At 40.7% G+C, this 18,918-nt stretch overlaps 2 protein-coding genes across 2 annotated transcripts; one reads left to right on the forward strand and one right to left on the reverse strand.

Annotated features, from left to right (window-relative positions):
* Positions 1–6,059: 6,059 nt before the first annotated feature.
* On the reverse strand, positions 6,060–7,497 carry LOC124290411 (protein PRQFV-amide-like). Its single transcript, XM_046727113.1, has one exon. The coding sequence runs from the start codon at positions 7,443–7,445 to the stop codon at positions 6,561–6,563; it is 885 nt and encodes a 294-aa protein (XP_046583069.1). The 5' UTR covers positions 7,446–7,497; the 3' UTR covers positions 6,060–6,560.
* Positions 7,498–11,967: 4,470 nt separating this feature from the next.
* Positions 11,968–12,441, forward strand: LOC124290390 (proline-rich 33 kDa extensin-related protein-like). The gene has a single exon (XM_046727096.1). The coding sequence runs from the start codon at positions 11,968–11,970 to the stop codon at positions 12,439–12,441; it is 474 nt and encodes a 157-aa protein (XP_046583052.1).
* The last annotated feature ends 6,477 nt before the right edge of the window (positions 12,442–18,918 follow it).

Consider the following 18,918-nt stretch of genomic DNA (forward strand, 5'->3'; position numbering starts at 1 on the left):
CCACGGACCATGGCAACGCAATATTACTTCCCGATGAAGCTTCTCATACATGCCTCTATACATGTCGATTCTTGGTGTGCATTGTCACACTGACCTGGGTGTTCCGCGTCAAGCTATTATCGTTATGTGCTGTTGACCCTTACTAAACGGAGGCGGTGGAGTAGCCCAGTGGTTAAAGCCTTCGCTCGTCACGCCGAAGACCCGGGTTCGATTCCCCACATAGGTGCAATGTGTGAATCCCTTTTCTGATTTCTCCCGCCGTGATATTGCTGGAATATTGCTAAAAGCGGCGTAAAACTAAACTCACTCATACTAACTTACTAGACGTCCCTTATCTTTTGTCAATGCACTCTCAATGTCAAGGCAGATGTTGCTGAAACGCTACGTAAAATGTAATAAATCACATATTAATATTTCTTGTTATGTTTACACAATCAAAACATAACAATTCTCACAAATAATCGTTGTAGCATAACCCCAGCCGTAAAGACATCAAATACATAAATTCAGATTTTCTGCCACCGGACAGACAATAACTTTCGAAATGGACTAAAACCAGCAAGGACTTCACCTGCCATGTGTTGGATGTGAATTGGTAGACTGGGAAAGGCCTGACCTGGGACATGAAGACAATAAATTGAGATTCGAACTTATGTTCATAGTGCACGATAAACAAACATGTATACCATTTGGCTACCACCTTCATTTCCTGGGAACAGAACACTGCTGTATTATTTGCAGTCGTCTGTAAAGACGTACTCATCCACATTGTAAAAAGCTGCATCTCAGGATCAGCAATATGTACATTTCTTCAGGGTTTGTCATAACTGCAAGAGCAGAGACAGTCGCAGTGGCGATGTTTTACTATGCTATTACTCTTATGTCAACTATAAGTACACGCTGACAGCTATTACCCCAAAATTGGAATTGGGATGATCATTATTAGTTCCATCAAAACAGTATCCAATAACGACATATGGTGCGAGGACAGTGTTGTATGAAGGATGGCCTTGGTGAGCAATTTACTGCTGAGACGACCCAGCATTTTATTTCAAGAAATGATCATTTTTTCTTGAAAGACAATAATCTTGTTATTTACTGAGGAAGTCAATTTTCACGATTTTCTTTAGAAAACAAGATGCGTCTAATATTCATAGAGTTGCAAAAAGCACCAGCAATTACATATACTCAGTACAACCTCATCGTTACTTCACCACTGAGTAACCTTACCACAGCGCGCAAACTCAGAATGTATGTTTGCCATACAACAGAATTTCTGCTATTAACTTCGGTCAAATGTCACAGACGCACTGCCGGTGCTGGAACCAAGGACCCTGTTGGATTCGAGTTATCGATCCTCATTGGTTCCTCACTAATGAACCTTGAACCAAGGACCCAATTAGATATCCCTTTTCAAGGAACAACCATCGATATATAGGGGATATCTGACATTCTTTTTCAAACCACGAAGTTTCCGTCATGACGATCAGCCTTCGAACCAAAGACGCCATTTGATACCCCTTTTCAAAACACTAACGACAGACCTCGACTCACGAAGTTTCCGTCCAGACGACCGACCATCGAAACATGAAGTCCCTGTGTCCAGCATCGTAGAAAGTCACGGAAACCAAACTGTAGATTTAAGCATATCTGTCTCCGATATGAACTCGAACCAGGATTATTTTTGGGCTATTAAGTTCTGATTAAAACCTATAACTCTCAGATCTGGAATCAACAACCCATTTGGTCATCTATTGTCGAACTTCGCCGAGGACGTTCTGTCGATCCAAATCTTTATCATCGACCACTTTTCGTGACCATTAAGTGAGTGAGTGAGTGAGTTTAGCTTTACGCCGCAATGAGCAATATTCCAGCTATATGGCGGCGGTCTGTAAATAATCGAATCTGGACCAGACAATCCAGTGATCAACAGCATGAGCATCGACCTGCGCAATTGGGAACCGACGACATGTGTCAACCAAGCCAGCGAGCCAGACCACCCGATCCCGTTAGTCGCCTCTTACGACAAGCATGGGTTACTGAAGGTTCACTCTTGGATCCACCACATGGTGCAGTTGTAGTTAAACCTATACCAATCCAAACAAATGTGCAAGGATCGAAAAGCCTCCCTTTGTATCAATTATCAACTATTTTATTGATTTCTCAATGTTTAACTCATTCCTTAATCCATCGATTGACTCGATTCACTATTTAACCTACGCACTTATGTTAGGTAATCCTTGGTTATATAACGGTAACGCATGCTGAGTGAGTGAGTGAGTGTGTGAGAGAGAGTGAGTGAGTGAGTGAGTGAGTGAGTGAGTGAGTGAGTGAGCGAGTGAGCGAGTAACTGAGTGACATCACGGCATGTCAGCTTAATTTGCGATGACGCACGAAACATGTTGATCCTAAACTTTGGTGCAATCCACGAACGCGGGGAGTTACTAACAAACCAAACATCACAAGAAAGGCCAACCAAAATCGAACCAAAGATCAGCAAATTCTGCCATGACATAGGGAAGCAAACCTGTACACCAATAATATTCGTCAAGTTAAGATATTCGAAGGCAAATGTTTCAATGTAACGTCAAACCATTCTTGTTCATGTACACGGTAGCACAGTGACCGTCACAACACAGTTCTAAAACTACTTCCCTACAATGCCGCATAATGTCTCCTCTGAGTAATTGATTGCACAGAACTAGGTACTTCCAACTAACTAATTGCATTTCTTGTACAATATTTCAAATATATCATAACACATTACTATGGTATATCCAGTTATTCTCCTGAAATACAGATGATTGATTTTCTTCTTTCATATACTCGACAAAGCTAATTGATGCCACAAAGCGATTCCCAGTGTTCATTATAAACTATAATGTGTTCCTGTAGGGCAAATACCATTCCTAAGTCTCGTACTAAACGTTTATTGCTCAGCAATGTCCGTATTGCTATGGCAACCATCGTATTTACGTATTCCATAACAGAACCCTACACAAACCTTGTTGCTCACCTAGAATATTTTCATTTCCAGAGCATTTTATTTACCGAATATTATAACTAATTGACATTTTTAATATTTTATATTGCATTCCCGGCATGGTTTCTTACCCACGCCGTAATATATCTGGAATATTGTCGGCGGCGTTAAACTAAATTCACTCACTCACTCATTCACTTGTCCGTTTTTGGTCAGCATTATCGTAGTCAACAGTGTAGTTATATTGTGAGTGAGTGAGTTGAGCTTTACGCCGCTTTTAGCGATGTTCCAGCAATATCATGACGGGGGACACCAGAAATGGGCTTCACACATTGTAGCCATGTGGGGAATCGAACCCGGGTCTTCGGTGTGACGAGCGAACGCTTTAACCACTGAGCTACCCCACCGCCCCAGTTATATTGTGAGATACCTACGCCAGCTGGCTTTGTTCGGCGTCGAACCCAGAACTTCTGCGTGATGGACGAACGGTTGAGCCACTAAGCTAGCCAAGCTCCGAATTATGGGGATTAAAGCATAAAATTGTTCAGCAGTAATGTAATGGTTAAGTTGCAAACTTATCTACTGAAGTATGATGCATTTTAAATAAAAATATTCACTGGTATATATTCATACATTTTGTTTTCTATACATCGATTTATGATTAATAATGAATAGACAGTTGACAAATCGGATGGTCGACGGTTTTCCGGCGAAGATGTTTTCGTTTGTTCGTGAACGTCATATAATCTTGTAACAGAATGCTGTTGTATAAGAAGAAAATTGTTACTCTTTGATTTTCATTAACAATACTATTTAAAAAAAAACATTTAACAATTTTCAAACCCTATTTCTGAGATCTTTTTCCATCTTCATCTGTTCTTTTAAGTTAAACTTTTAACACAGTACACAAGTTTTTAAAGTCATAACGAGTGAGCAAGTGAATTTGGTTTTACGCGGTTTTTAGCAATATTCCCGCGGGGGACACTAGAAATGGGCTTCACACATTGTACCTCTGTGGAGAATCGAACCCGAGTCTTCGGCGTGAAGAGCGAACGCTTTTACCCCTAGGCTACCCCACCACTCCAAAGGTTATAAGGAAAAATAAAGAGGGACGAATGTTATTATCCAAATCTTAAGTCAGTAGCTTCAAACTGTCCTTCGTGAATCTAGACCCGCTATCAGTTCCCCATATGGGTAACATTGTAGCATGTGAAGCCATTGTGGGTATCACCCGCTACGAATTGTTGGTAAGTAATGCTAATGAAGAGTGACCTATCCACACACTCCTACAACCTTAGTTTCAAGTTACGTGGCCGACTCTTTCTAACAGACTTAATTAATATCCGATCTTCCACTTTCACCACTACGGTATCGAGTTGTACGTGGAAAACACACACGATGAGGTTTATGGAAACACTTCGCTACGATTCTAATTCCCCAGTAAATTGTACACTTAGATGCATGGCTGTGATTTAAAGTGTGCTGGGAAGCAATCAAGGGGAATTCCTGGCCACTGCCGACTTTCACTTCCGGAGAGTTCTGGTGTCGGCAGTGTTGCACTAGCACTTCCACGAAACTGATAATTAGGACCCGGATTTGAACAGCGGTTTCCAACACTATTAAAAAAAGCTTAATCCGGATTTTTTATCTGAAAATTCAAATGTTAAAGCCTTGAATCCCCGCAAGAAATACGTGACTTTTTAAAGCGCATGCTTAATAACACCTTAGAAATACTAACATAGAATCAACTATCTCTTTCGACTTGTTTGCTGTAGGGATTTGCTGTTGTTTCCTCTGGGTAGTACTCAGCGTATCAATGAGAACACAGAATTGACGTTTAATTGTACTGCTGTTTTGACGCCTACGGGACAAATGACACAACCTTAATAGTGATACTGGGAGATGAGTGAGTTTAGTTTTACACCGCTTGTAGCAATATTACAGCAATATCACGGCGGGAGACAACAGAAATAGGCTTCACACATTGTACACATGTGGGGAATCGAACCCGGTTCTTCAGCCTGACTACCGAACGCTTCAATCACAAGGCTACCGTACCGCCCCTCCTTAAAAGAGTAGAACATGTGTCTGTGTGTACTCATGCTATATGTTGAGACGACACGTACAAAATCATTACTGTAGATCACGACCATATACATGCATGCATTTGAAAAGAGACGATTGGTATAAGCTTTCGTTTCTGATACTGGCGATAGGGACAGAACCCTTGTCACCACGAGCATACACATACAGGCATAGAAATGATATTATCTCTTTCTCTTTCAATCTGAGATAACGCTGTATGTCCATTAAACCTTCAACATAATAACACTGACTTGTTTAACAGACAGGAACATGTCCACTGATGTCATGGTGGCTACAGGGCTCGTCACACTTCTGCAAACCACGATGTAAAAGTATAAAAGTCTATAGACGCGCATATAATATCTATTGATCCTCATAATATTTAACAGCCATTTAACAAACGTGTGTCACAAACCTCGTCGTGTTTCAGTTTACCAAGCGACATGCGTTGCTCGACATACTTCAACGAATCACTATGGAGAAAGTAATTAACGTGCTGAGAATTTTCTGTGAAACAGTCAGCATTGTGGGACTAGCGACAGTCAATTAATATGTTACCGTAAATGTTCTTACAAAGTTTGGTAATGTGCAATTCACCTGGATGGCATTGACATATGAAAGCGATATTTCACATATTTGAATCCTTCCTTTCGGCATTGACTTGAGCAATATACCCATGCCTTATTTCGCTTCCAACGGGAACAGTAAGGTCATACATATTTGTGTGATAACACTTATGAATGCCAAGCGAAGAAAGTATAGTGTATGCACAAGGAATATGATTTATGATTCTGACAAAAGTCTGAAACAAGCGTAAATGACATCTCAAACAAAAATAGCTGTTTTCACCAACCGTGCTGAAGATTAGCAATCCATCGTTTTGCCATACAAATGTTTGTAAGCGCGTTTATATCTGAAACGTATGTTTACCAATAAGCTTAGCAAGCTGATAGAGTCAGGTGATTGCCAACATGAGTAATTTCCATAGAGATATCATAAAAATAGAATTTATTAAATATCAGCAAAGATTCGTTTAATATTGCATTAAAACAGTCATGAAAGTATATAGTCAGTCAGACAGCGAATTACTCACACGTTTACGTTATTCTGTTAATCTTAATATTTTTTAACATTACCATTTAACTTACAATAAAGTGTTTTGATATTGATAAGCTTATTTTATACGTATTCGCTGTACATACATGACATCTGAGAATCCAAAGTTTATGAAGTTGATAGATTGCAACTCTCACATACCACAAGCACACAGTACCTCAGTGAAATAGAACTGTTCACATAGATCCTCAATAATCTCTATAGAAAGTAAACATTCCTAGCAGGTTGGGAATTGTATTTGCTTATAGTCATCCATCGGGACCACCCTTGGTTCCATTCTTTCAACAGTCTGTTAGTCAATGCCGTTTACCTTGAACCCCTCACGTCACCAGTAGTCTCTCGTGCAGTCCGCCTTCCACAGGCTCTGTCTAGGCGCCTAGCCTATGAATTCCCTTACGCGTTTGTTGTAGCCGTTGCCGATGCTGTCGTCGAAGCTGAGGAGGCTACGTTTCCCTATGAACTCACGCACCCTCTTCCTGACGTCTCGTTTCCTCTTTGTTGCCGCCGGGGAAGGCATGACCGAACGCTTGCCGAAGAACTCCCTTAGACGTTTCTGTTCCTCTATTACGTTCCGTTTTCCAAAGAATTCGCGTAGTCGTTTCTCTTCCATGGGGCCACCTCGTTTCCCGAAAAACTCTCTGAGACGCTTGTCATCAACGTGTCCGTCCCGTTTGCCGAAGAACTCTCGGAGCCGTTTCTGTTCTTCTGGACCATTTCGTTTTCCAAAGAATTCACGAAGACGTTTTTCCTGTTCGGGTTGGTCGGACCTTTTGCCAAAGAACTCTCTCAAACGTTTGTCAGCTTCGAGTCCATTTCGTTTGCCGAAGAATTCACGTAATCTTTTGTCCGCTGTTACGTCACTTCTTTTGCCAAAGAATTCACGAAGACGCTTATCGGCACTTAGATCGCTCCTTTTGCCAAAGAATTCCCTCAGTCTCTTATCGGCACTTAGATCGCCACTCCGTTTTCCAAAGAATTCCCGAAGCCTTTTATCAGCACTTGGGTCGCTTCGTTTACCAAAGAATTCCCTTAAACGTTTGTCCTCCCTTTTACCAAAGAAGTCCCTGACTCTCTTGTCGTATGTTCCATAATCCTGTCCAGTACCTTCAGCTGAGTCCGCTAAACTTAAATCTCTCTTGCCAAAGAACTCCCTGAGTCGTTTATCGGGTGTGTCCCCCACGTCCCTACGATCCCGGTCTGCCTGTCCCTCGGACACGACAAGCAGGGTTAGTCCGGCCACAAGAAGCTGAAAGGGCGGCATGGTGGTTCACCGCGCGGGACACAAAATGAGGATACTAGAGAACGCGCGCGCGCCTTTTAAAGCCAGCTCGTGTTCTCTCAGCCCTCCCTCGCAGCCAAACAGCGCCAGCTAACACATCTTCATTATAATCATTGAACAATTTGCCGATTTAGGCTCAAATTTATGTGTATGATTAATTTAGCTCTATTAGCGCGACAGAAGGCTGGATACAGAAATCAATGAACAATCACTCGTCAGAGAGTGTCATAGCGAAAGCACTGCGACAGACAGAGCAGGGGTGGTACAGCAAGATGACTCTACATTTCTTCTCGGAGGATCAATAATAAAGTTTGTTGTATACGCGAAAGACGGCCCAACCCACGCATCCGCCAACAAGAGGTGTGGCTTGTTGATTGACAGGACGGAGGGGGCGGGATAGTGACTGGCACGAGGGGTGACCGTAAATAGTGCTTATCTTAGGCCAGCGATCACTTCAACGTGATTCTACTTATTAAACGCAGGTCTGTGATCAGCGTTAGCAGCGACGTCTCGGAACGTCTCCAAACCTCCCGTCTCCTTGTAATGAAGCTGCTGTCCTCACTGTTTATTTAGTGAAATTGACTTTCGAAACCTAGGTCTCAAATGTGCTTAAAACCTAGGATCTTAAAGCATTTCTTTCTTCTAGGAATGTATTTGTTTTAGTTCGTGAAAAATCAATTTCGGCTCGGGCAGTCTGTGTTATTCAGTATGTTTAATGTGTCTATGTAACGTGAAACCAAAATGCCGTGTTTTCTCTTTGGAATATCCCCACGATGCCCTAAAGGACAAAGCGCATCCTGATCTGTAAGTTACGCAACACGAATCCACATTTGATTTGACGTTGTTATAGATTAAATATGCACACAAGATTGTACATGTTCGAAATTTCACCATAAAAAAATATTTAACTATATCTTTAAATTATTGATCATTTCTTATCTAAAGAAGGAACCTGAGTGTAATAAGCATTAAAAGTATCTTTTCTATTTCTAAAACAGAAACAATTTTTTGTCAAAAGCTAGTATTTGGCATGACTACTTTATGTCACTTATGAGCCTCGCGTGGACACATTCCAAACGACACGTGTCTTCATAGTTTTATTATTACTGCAAAATTACCCTGCATGTCACGTAAAACAATGACGTAAACTGTCATCATTACATGCGTTCCATTAATAATTTTTCAAATATTCTTTTCATCGTGACGATGATGTGTTATTTTTGAAAATGTATAATATCAAATCCAATCATCTTAACTGTAGTCTCCGTGTCTCCGAAAGCAATAGCTGAACAAAATGCTTTTATAACTATAAATGACAATCTCCTTGAACGCAGAGATCTTAAACAGATTACGCCGATAGAGAAGAAGGCAAAGTTAATTATTTCCATTTTCACAGGAAGAACATCAATGTCAAAGTGTGACAGGGAACATGGATGCAACATATTTCAGCATATGAAAGCTTGTGTTATCAACACGATAAACCAGTATCGTAACCTTGGTACTATGCTCCAACATATACGCAGTATAGAAAAACTCTCAAAATCTATATATCAATGCGATGATTTATTTATAAATTATTGACTAAAATTACCAATATGCTTAGACTTGGCTTTTCAAGGGTGAAGCATGGCGACAAGCCTAGTTGTCAGACATTTGGAATAATATGATACTTTGACCGGTACGCACAAAATTGTATTCATTTTTTCATTAATTCATTAACTTGTAAAGGTTCTTGAGAGTCATGTAGAAGTTGGTATTCAAGTATAAGACAAAATATCTTGGATGTCAAGTTCTTTATTGTATACACAACGATTCAAGGCTTTTCCTTGCCACTTCGTCAGGTAATTTCTAAAGATTCCTCATTGAGTAAAAGTTCGTATTAAAGATAATAATAAGTGTATTTAAGAAACATATGCTATTTTGAAAATTACCCCATGTGATAAAGCGATTATTGCCATCGTTTGTTTGCGTGTCCGAACTATCACATCTAAGGAAGACGAGCACAGGGTGAACAGAAACATGGTAACACATGGCGAGCATTGTTTCGTGTCAACGAGCGTTCCCACGATTTTTGTCTCAATCTGCTGATGGGAGACTGACGTGTTGTTGATGAATCAAGTGTAAAATATTTTAATTTATTTTAACATTAAAGTCACGCAACGCGAGTATTAAAACGATGTTGTTAAATATTGTCGCATAATTTTGTGCAGCACAAATTTACACTTATCTTTACATATCAACAACTACGGACATCAATTGATTACAAAATATAAGTAATTCGTTTTTGACAGTTATCTTTGTATCTAAAATCTCTGTTTTGATAAATACATATCGTGAAACGTGGTATTCAGTGAATATTAAATGGAGTGAGTGAGTGAATATGGATGGACGCCGCTTTTACAATACGAAACACTGAACCCATGTGGAGAATAAAAACCGGATTTCAAGCTACCCCAAAGTTCCTGTTGATGACATGGGTTGTTTATAAGATCTTTGTGAGTGTGTGAGTTTTAGCAATATTCCGGCAATATCACGGAGAGGGACGCCAGAAATGGGCTTCTCACATTGTACTCATGTGAAGAATCGAAACCAGATCTTCAGTGTGGCGAGCGAGCGCTTTATCCACCGTCGACTCTGGTAGTAAGAATTGGATGATAATGAGACAATCCTACACTCAGATTTTATCAGTCCACTCCAGACATACAGTGATAATGTGACGATTGGTTCCCGATTCAATCAACACTGCAATCGATGGGTGTATCCATCCCACAATGGCCACTGCACCCTCGCAGACAAATATAAGTCGCTGCCATAATTACGATATAGTTTTCACATTTCCTTTTTTAGTGTGCGAGGAGGATGTTTCTGTCCAATAATGGTCATCAGGTGTGGTGCGCGGCACGTAACTGCCAATACAAGAGCTGAAACCCATCTTTCACAACCGGATATCTGTTTCTGAATAATACGTGGGTACCGCTGTGGGACGAGGAGGGGACATGTTGTAATATGTTGTAACATGCTGTAATATGCGGGCATTACGGCCGATGGCTGACACACGTATTTCCCAAGGCTGCAGCATGACTTTTCAGTTATAGATTTTTTCTGATATTTCACTCAAGCCTAATGTTACGTTCAAGCATTTTCCTGAGATACTGAATGTCGCGTTCAGATATGTTCCTCTCTCACGTTCAGGCACATTCATGCCAACGTTCTTACAAATTCTTCTTCTGCATATTGCTACAGTAAAATACCTCTCCTGCATAGAGTTGTTTCAGAAACGTTAGTTTCCAGCACAGTGTAATTTCAGACACGTAGTCTCCTGCAGAGTGTTATTTCAGACACGTAGTCTTCTGCAGAGTGTTATTTCAGACACGTTAGTTTCCTGCAGATTGTTAATTCAGACACGCTGGTTTCCTGCATAGTGTTATTTCAGACACATTCCAGTTCTGCATAGTTGGGGTTTTTTTCAGACACGTTAGTTGCTTGATTGGTGTTATTTCAGACACCTCAGTCTCCTGCAGACCGTTATTTCAGACACGTTAGTTTATTGCATTGTGTTATTTCAGATACGTTAATTTCCTGCAGCGTGTTATTTCAGAAACCCCAGTCTCCTGTAAAGTGTTACTTCAGACACATTCATCTCAAGCAGAGTGTTATTTCAAACGTGTTTGTCTCCTGGAGAGAGTTAGGCTTATTGTATCCATGATTCGGCATGTATCGTTCAGGCAATGCATAGACCTATTTTCCACGGAATAGAACGTTATGTGTATTAGCTTGGAGGTCAAGGATGACAAAACACGAGACATATGATCGTCGGTTCCAATCAAGATATTTCCTGATTGTGAGATTTGTAAGAACCATACCGTAATTGTGGATGTCAGTGAAGTTGGACATACACCACCACCATCAGATGTCAGTCGTTACGCTATCACGCGCGTACATAACTGAAATACAGACAGATTACCTTAAACCAACACACTATCATTAACACCAACATCGGCACCTTACTCTCCACCATTTTGTTACCTCCGTGCAGCAGCCCTTCACGTACCATCCTCCATCAGTGCATCAGCCCTTCACGTACCATCCTCCATCAGTGCATCAGCCCTTCACGTACCATCCTCCACCAGTGCATGTGCCCTTCACGTACCATCCTCCATCTAATGCACATGCCCTTTCACGTACCATCCTCCATCAGTGCACACGCCCTTCACGTACCATCCTCCATCAGTGCATCAGCCCTTCACGTACCATCCTCCACCAGTGCATGTGCCCTTCACGTACCATCCTCCATCAGTGCACACGCCCTTCACGTACCATCCTCCACCAGTGCATGTGCCCTTCACGTACCATCCTCCATCCAATGCACATGCCCTTTCACATACCATCCTCCATCCAATGCATCAGCCCTTCACGTACCATCCTCCATCAGTGCACACGCCCTTCACGTACCATCCTCCATCAGTGCACACGCCCTTCACGTACCATCCTCCATCCAATGCACATGCCCTTCACGTACCATCCTCCATCAGTGCATATGCCCTTCACGTACCATCCTCCATTCAATGCATCAGCCCGTCACGTACCATCACCCATCCGATGCACACGCCCTTCACGTACCAACCTCCATCCAATGCACATGCCCTTCATGTTCCAGCCTCCATTAGTGCACATGCCCCTCACGTACCATCCTCCATTCAATGCACCTTACTCTCCACAATTTTGTTACCTCCGTGCAGCAGCCCTTCACGTACCATCCTCCATCAGTGCATCAGCACTTCACGTACCATCCTCCATCAGTGCATATGCCCTTCACGTACCATCCTCCATCCAATACACATGCCCTTTCACGTACCATCCTCCATCCAATGCATCAGCCCTTCACGTACCATCCTCCCTCAGTGCACACGCCCTTCACGTACCATCCTCCATCAGTGCACACGCCCTCACGTACCATCCTCCATCCAAAACAACATAATCATCCATCCACATCCACAACAAAACACTCTTGCCCATCCCCATAACATGTCCTTTCTCTTTCACCTGCCCATACCAGTCATCGTATCAATTGTGTCTAAGGAGCTCCAAGCATAATCTGTCAGTAATTGCTATTGATATGTGTTTGATCAGAAATAATCACAGATTGGCAAGAACTAGATAAAGCGCTCAGCGACAATTTAGATACGTGGGTTTTGTCTCGTGTTTAACATGAATAAATCACCCCGTTGTTCGTCACGGAAGTCTGATCGTGAATGAACTGCCAAGAGGGATTATTGACGAACATATCCAAGGAAGAACAATATGAAATCTAAACCACTACACCAACCAAATGGGAGCGTCATGTACATGAACCATCAGAATATAGTACGTCTTCAGAATGTTCACAGAATCCTGTTCCTCGTATTCTCTTTGTGAATGTATGTGTGCATATTACCCATGTCGAAGATGTTCCGATGTTTACAGCAATAATGCTTCCGCAGTTGTGATACCTCAAAATATAATACGCAATCGTTAACTTTCACGTTAATCTTAAGCCTCTCGATGAAAATACGAAGTTAGAGCAAGTCCCGCGCAGGCTATACTCTCGTAAGAAGTGACTTCATGTATGTATTTTCATGTTCGGTGGAGTGTTGATTGCGCATGACTACGACTTAGGTAGTTGCTGATAATATCCGTCACTGGTGACACAGGTGAAAGGTCGTCTCCAGCAGATTCGACTAGTGAAAATCCGGGTAATAATTGCTCTTCCGCAACCCAATCCGCTTCGTAAGAGGCGACTGGCCTGATTGGTTGACTCGATTAATGATGTAATCGTATACCAATTAGATCAATGGTTATGTTGTCAATCACTGAATTCTCTGATCCCGACTCGATTATTTATAGTTCGCTGTTGCTGACAAAAAGCAAACGGAGTGATTCAGATTCAGGTTAATATGTTTGTCAACACCACAATCGTGATTGTTTATTTCATAAGTGCTTACGTGAATGAAGTGCTTATATTTCAGGTTTCCTCCCCCATCTAGGAGTGACATCACTTAGCTACCATTCAACCGAACAACCCTTTCCATAGTCATAACAAATATCTGCGGAAATCAAAGCCCATTGCACGTTTTTTACTAATTCACAAATATGTTATGAATCACTATCAGATAGTCATGATAAAAGGCATGGTCGAAAATGTTAACATATTCTGTCACACCAGTGGGACCGGTCATACACACATGCAAAGGCAAGTCAAATTTTCACCTGAAAAAGCATAGCTACAAAACACAATAGAACAGCTGGATATAAAAACAGGCTTTAGATTCCCCGGTTATTCTAACATAGATTCCCCGGTTATTCTAACACAGCGTCTTTGGCGACTTCTGCAACAATAACAGCTGTGTTAATACCTGTTAATAAAGAGGAAAGGCCGTTTCGAAAGAGGGATGCTCTAAAACAATGTTCTGTGAAAGGTTTTATGAAAAGAATATAAATTGTTTTTATAGCAGCGCACAATTAATTTCTAAATCGAAGTTTTCTTTTAAATATATATATTGCGGGAAAAAAGTAAATGTTAAAGCTGGATTCAATCAAGGCATTACAAATGATGCCTGTATTAGATACATCATCGTGGTATAACAATTTCTTGCTCCAATTCGACTACAATTGGGTTGATATATCAAAAACTCTGCTCCACAGGAGATATTGCTTGTGCGAGATCATACGAGATCTCCTAGGAGATATCGTTTTGACAGTATATTTTGTACAATGCCCTGACAATGGTATGACGTCATGAACTTGATGACGTCACAATGCTGTGACATCGCTGCACTGCAAGTCTAATGGTAGTACAGTGTTCACATTGTAAACTAATGAAGAGTGATTTTTGATGATAAATAAAATCTCACCCTCGTGTCTACTGATATCAATTATATCAATACTCGTTGATAAAGGTAAAAATATCCTCGGCAAGCCTGGGATATTTGTAACTTTATCAACTCGTGTTGATATATTTGATATCAGTAGATACATGGGTGAGATTCTCTATTTACCCGACTGTTTGTTGTATATTTTTTCAAGTTGTATTAACATTGAAATAATAGTACCAACCAAGTCTCCTTAGAATTTGATGACCCGTGAAGATCTGGGTTAGAATTGGTCTTCAGTAACCCATGCTTGTAGTAAAAGGCGGCTAACGGGGTCGGGTGGTCAGGCTCGCTGACTTGGTTGACACATAACATTGTATCCCAGTTGCATAGATCAATGCACATGGTATATGTCACTGGGTTGTCTGGTCCATATTGATGAGTGCGGTGTAAAACTCACTCACTCACACTAGAATGTGATTTTCTAATTTTAAAAAATCTTTAAAAATACTTTACTGTGCTTGTTGATTTTATGAGTAATTTAAATCTTATGCAAAGTTTTATTTCTTAATCAACGATATGTCGATACCCATCGCTTAACGTATTAACTTCAGCTCAATATAACATAACGAATTCTCGTTATCATTTGTAAATTTGATCGTGAAAAAAATAACTGATTACATTTGAACATATTCGTATCTTTTTCAAATTTCATTCGACCTGTGAAGCCATTTCGAAATCATCCTAAATAGCCGTTTGAATATAAAAGGTCAAGAATACTCCAATCAAAAGGAATATTCCACGCACATCGCCTGTGTGTGGATTAATGTTTAATATATGGTCGTGTGATGGCATCTGTCGCTAAATGCAGGGCCACTTTTATTGCGATTACGAAGATTGTTTTGGTGATGTGAAATATCTCCTACGATCATGAATGAAGATTATTTAACACTAAACTACTTTTCAGCCTTCTTTTCTAACATCCACGGCAATAAAGAAACCATTCCAAGCACTCTGATTTCATTGCCAAACTGACGTCTGCATAACCAATTGGTGGCATTACTCTTCTCGGCACCACCCCTGTCATTGTGGTGTTGTAAAATGTGCCTGGCATGCGTGAGATCACGCGCAATGACGTAATTGGGGCAATGAAGCTCCTACGCGCCTGGATTTTAATGCAATTAAGAAAGAAAAGCACATAAATATTTCAGCTTTGAAAGAAAATGTAACAATTCTGTTCAACGTTTGGTTTTAATTGCAGCGTTTAACAGTTTAGTCTAAATTACGGTTATATTGGCATCGTTTCTGGATATTTCTGAGTTTATTTTGCCTCCAAAGATATTAAGTCAGTAAACCGTGTTTAACACGCTGTGCATGTATCGCTCCCGAAAGCAAACAAATAAAGATCAAAGCGCTGAGTCTCAACTATGACATATTCTGTCTTTAAAACTTCTCAGAAACCCGTTAGATGACTCAAAAACAACTATAAAAACATCACATTATAAACTACTGCGTACAGCGAGTTGATTTTTTAAGCTTCATCTAACTTCTCCACCACTGAGGTATATGGACTTAAAGGTATTACAAATATGAATGGTGGTGTGAACTTCATCACTTCAGTTCTACAAACATTGGGACTTTGTACGGATTCCTGTGACAATAAGTACATGCTAGTCATTTAGCTGAATGAAACTATTGATCAGGCTGTCGTGACTTGACTGAATACCAAGGACCATATGTTGTCATATCAGTCTGTCGTGACTTGACTGAAAACGTGTCGTTGTAACCTGATAGCGGCTACCCCTGCCAGTCAGTGCTACACGATCGTGGTGCAGTAATCCCCTCACTAATCATCAGACACGTGTGACCTTCATCAAGTTGTTTGTATCGCCTCCCTTTCTGCTTACGGTGAAGTAGATATCTGTTAAAACGCCGCTCTGTTATCAGATGGACTTGACAAATATTTAAACCTGTCAGAGCTCCGACCACTGCATTGAATGCACATATTGACCCATTCGTTAAATAGTGGAACTCAGTGGTCAAGACAAATGATGACCTTATATATAATGGTCACTGTAAGACTGAAACCAAGGGAATATGTTTTTTACAGTATCAGGTACTCGTCAAAAGAGAACCTTGTTTACTGAAGGGTATGGTGTGCTTTTGAAAATAAACGATATTGTGGTATATCGATTCAAGGAAATTATAAGACTGAAATATTAATGATTTAATAATAATCACATGGCCGTATCGTGCTACACAAGTTGCTCACTGATTTGGTGTGCTCCGGAGCTCTCATTCCCACTGGAGACATTCTGTAAATGTAGTCAATAACCGACCGAGTCTCTGTCAGTTACAGAGTCTGCAAGTGGTCATTTTACCCAATGGAGAGTATTCCTCCCTCTTGAAAACAAGCAAAGTCCTTGGTGGTGAAAGAAACAAAGCTGATTTGATCTCCTGATCCATGTTTCATGCAAGAAGCGGATGAGAGACGAACGTGGTTGTTATTGAGATAAACTTTCATCATTTATGTTTCTCATACCTTCAGTTATTGTTGGTTCACTTTCATAAACGCTAAACAGCAAAGTCTCTACCTATCAGAATTTCCTTATGCTGAACATTCTTTTTGTGTCAAACCCTGTTTGATAATGTAAAGCCAGAACTAGTATTTACAGAAAGCCGAATGAAACATGTCCAAGTTGTTTTGAAGACCCTACTCTAAATAGGCTCATTAAAAAGGTTAAGGACACAAGACAAGATATTCTATTTTGTTTTACCAACATAATGAAAAAGGTGACTGATTCTGTTTGACCTCTGATATTTAGTCACTTTAACTAACCTATCGTATTGCAAACAAGGTTTCGCGTTGGCTCGTCACGCCGAAGACCCGGGTTCGAATTCCCACATGGGTACAATGTGTGAAGCCCATTTCTGGTGTCCCCCGCCGTGATGTTGCTGGAATATTGCTTAAAGCGGCGTAAAACCCGGCAAACAAGGTTGCACATGCGAATCTGTAGCCTAGATATGAGAAGTCCATTAGTCACTTACATTGACCAGTTATTGGACAAAAGACAAGTATTGGCAACTGAGACAACAAGGTTGATTACCATCGCAACGGGCTGAAAAGAAGCTGGTAAACTTTTTTATGGTAAATGTGTGCTCTACCTCACCAATCGTCTACAATGACTTCAGCGCTAGCAAGCGCCTTTGTCACTAGGATTAACCCATAGCACACTAGTACTATTGAACAATATCACTGATATTGGTCTTTCTCTTAAGGCAATACGTTATATATGCATCCTGTTTTTATGTAAACACGTCATAAATCATGTACATTTCTTTGTCTTATGGGAGTGCAAAAAGGTTGTTTCACTTTTTAATTTTCTACAGTAACTATTGTCTAGAGCGATCCTTGGAGTAAATCAGAGACACTACCTTGTGATTATATAGTATGACCAGAAATTATTGAGAATTTTAGGAATATGTTTAATTGGATTTTTAGTATAAACAACCTTGACCAGCTATCAAGTGCTTGGTTTCATTCAAGAGAGACAACTCCGTTAATCCTTTTTCATTAGTTTGTGAAGAGTTATGCCCCTTTGTTCACTTGCTAGCAGACGAAATTTTCAGTGATCCTCAATATGGATGATTTAGAGAAGAGGAAGTTGATTTTAGAGTATTTTTACAAGGACATCAATATCAGCTGAAGTGATTTCAAGTAGAACAGGCATCCCTTTGTCCATTGTTTATCGTGTATTGAAAAATATTGCAAATGGATATGGCATTGAGCACCAGGGAGGCGCAGGTAGGCCCCGAAAATTGACTGTCGGTGACAGGTGGCGGCTTGGTATTCTTGTTTCTAAAAACAAACGAAAGAGTTTAGAAAACTTAAGGCTGGATATGATTGATAGAGGAACTGTTGCTGTCTGTAAGGAGACAATTAGAACTGAGCTGCATGCAATGGGTTGGCAGAAAAGTCGAGGAATTCCATCACCGATCATGAAATGTGATTTTCTCAGATGAAAGTTATGTGTGGCTGTTTCCTAATACACTAAAATTCTGGACCAAACAAACTGAAAAACTTTGTATCAGCGCCCAAAGTACAGTCCGAAATTTTACGTGTGGGGTGGCATAACTGTGTTAGGGGCAACGCCCCTCTGTGTATTTGAAGGGAATATGAACAGTGAGCGGTACACAGATATTCTCGAGGGACATTTACTTCCATCTGCTCACGTGTTCTATGGAAAGTTGTGGATTTTCCAGCAGGACAACGATCCAAAACATCGTTCAAAGCATTCACAGGCCTGGTTTTGGACCCAAAATATGACATTATTAGATTGGCCAAGCTATAGCCCTGACCTAAATCCAATAGAAAATGTTTGGGGACTATGAAGGAAGGTGTCAATAAGAGAAATCTGACAAATATTGCTGAAATGAAAGAAGAGGTGGTCCGATATTGGGACATCATGGACCACGACTTTCTAACTTGTTTGATCAGTAGTATGCCCCGCCGCATTGAAGCCTGCATTGCTGCCCATGGTGACTTGACAAAATACTAACTGTTCACCTGTCTTTGAATCTGGAGTTATGTCCTGCTAATATTCACA

This window comes from Haliotis rubra, unplaced genomic scaffold (genome assembly GCF_003918875.1).
Source record: "Haliotis rubra isolate DU_JTF1 unplaced genomic scaffold, ASM391887v1 Scf464, whole genome shotgun sequence".
Lineage (NCBI taxonomy): Eukaryota > Metazoa > Mollusca > Gastropoda > Lepetellida > Haliotidae > Haliotis > Haliotis rubra.

Coding starts and splice junctions, on each gene's coding strand:
- LOC124290411 (XM_046727113.1), bottom strand. CDS start 7,445: ATGCCGCCCTTTCAGCTTCTTGTGGCCGGACTAACCCTGCTTGTCGTG.
- LOC124290390 (XM_046727096.1), top strand. CDS start 11,968: ATGCCCTTCACGTACCATCCTCCATCAGTGCATATGCCCTTCACGTAC.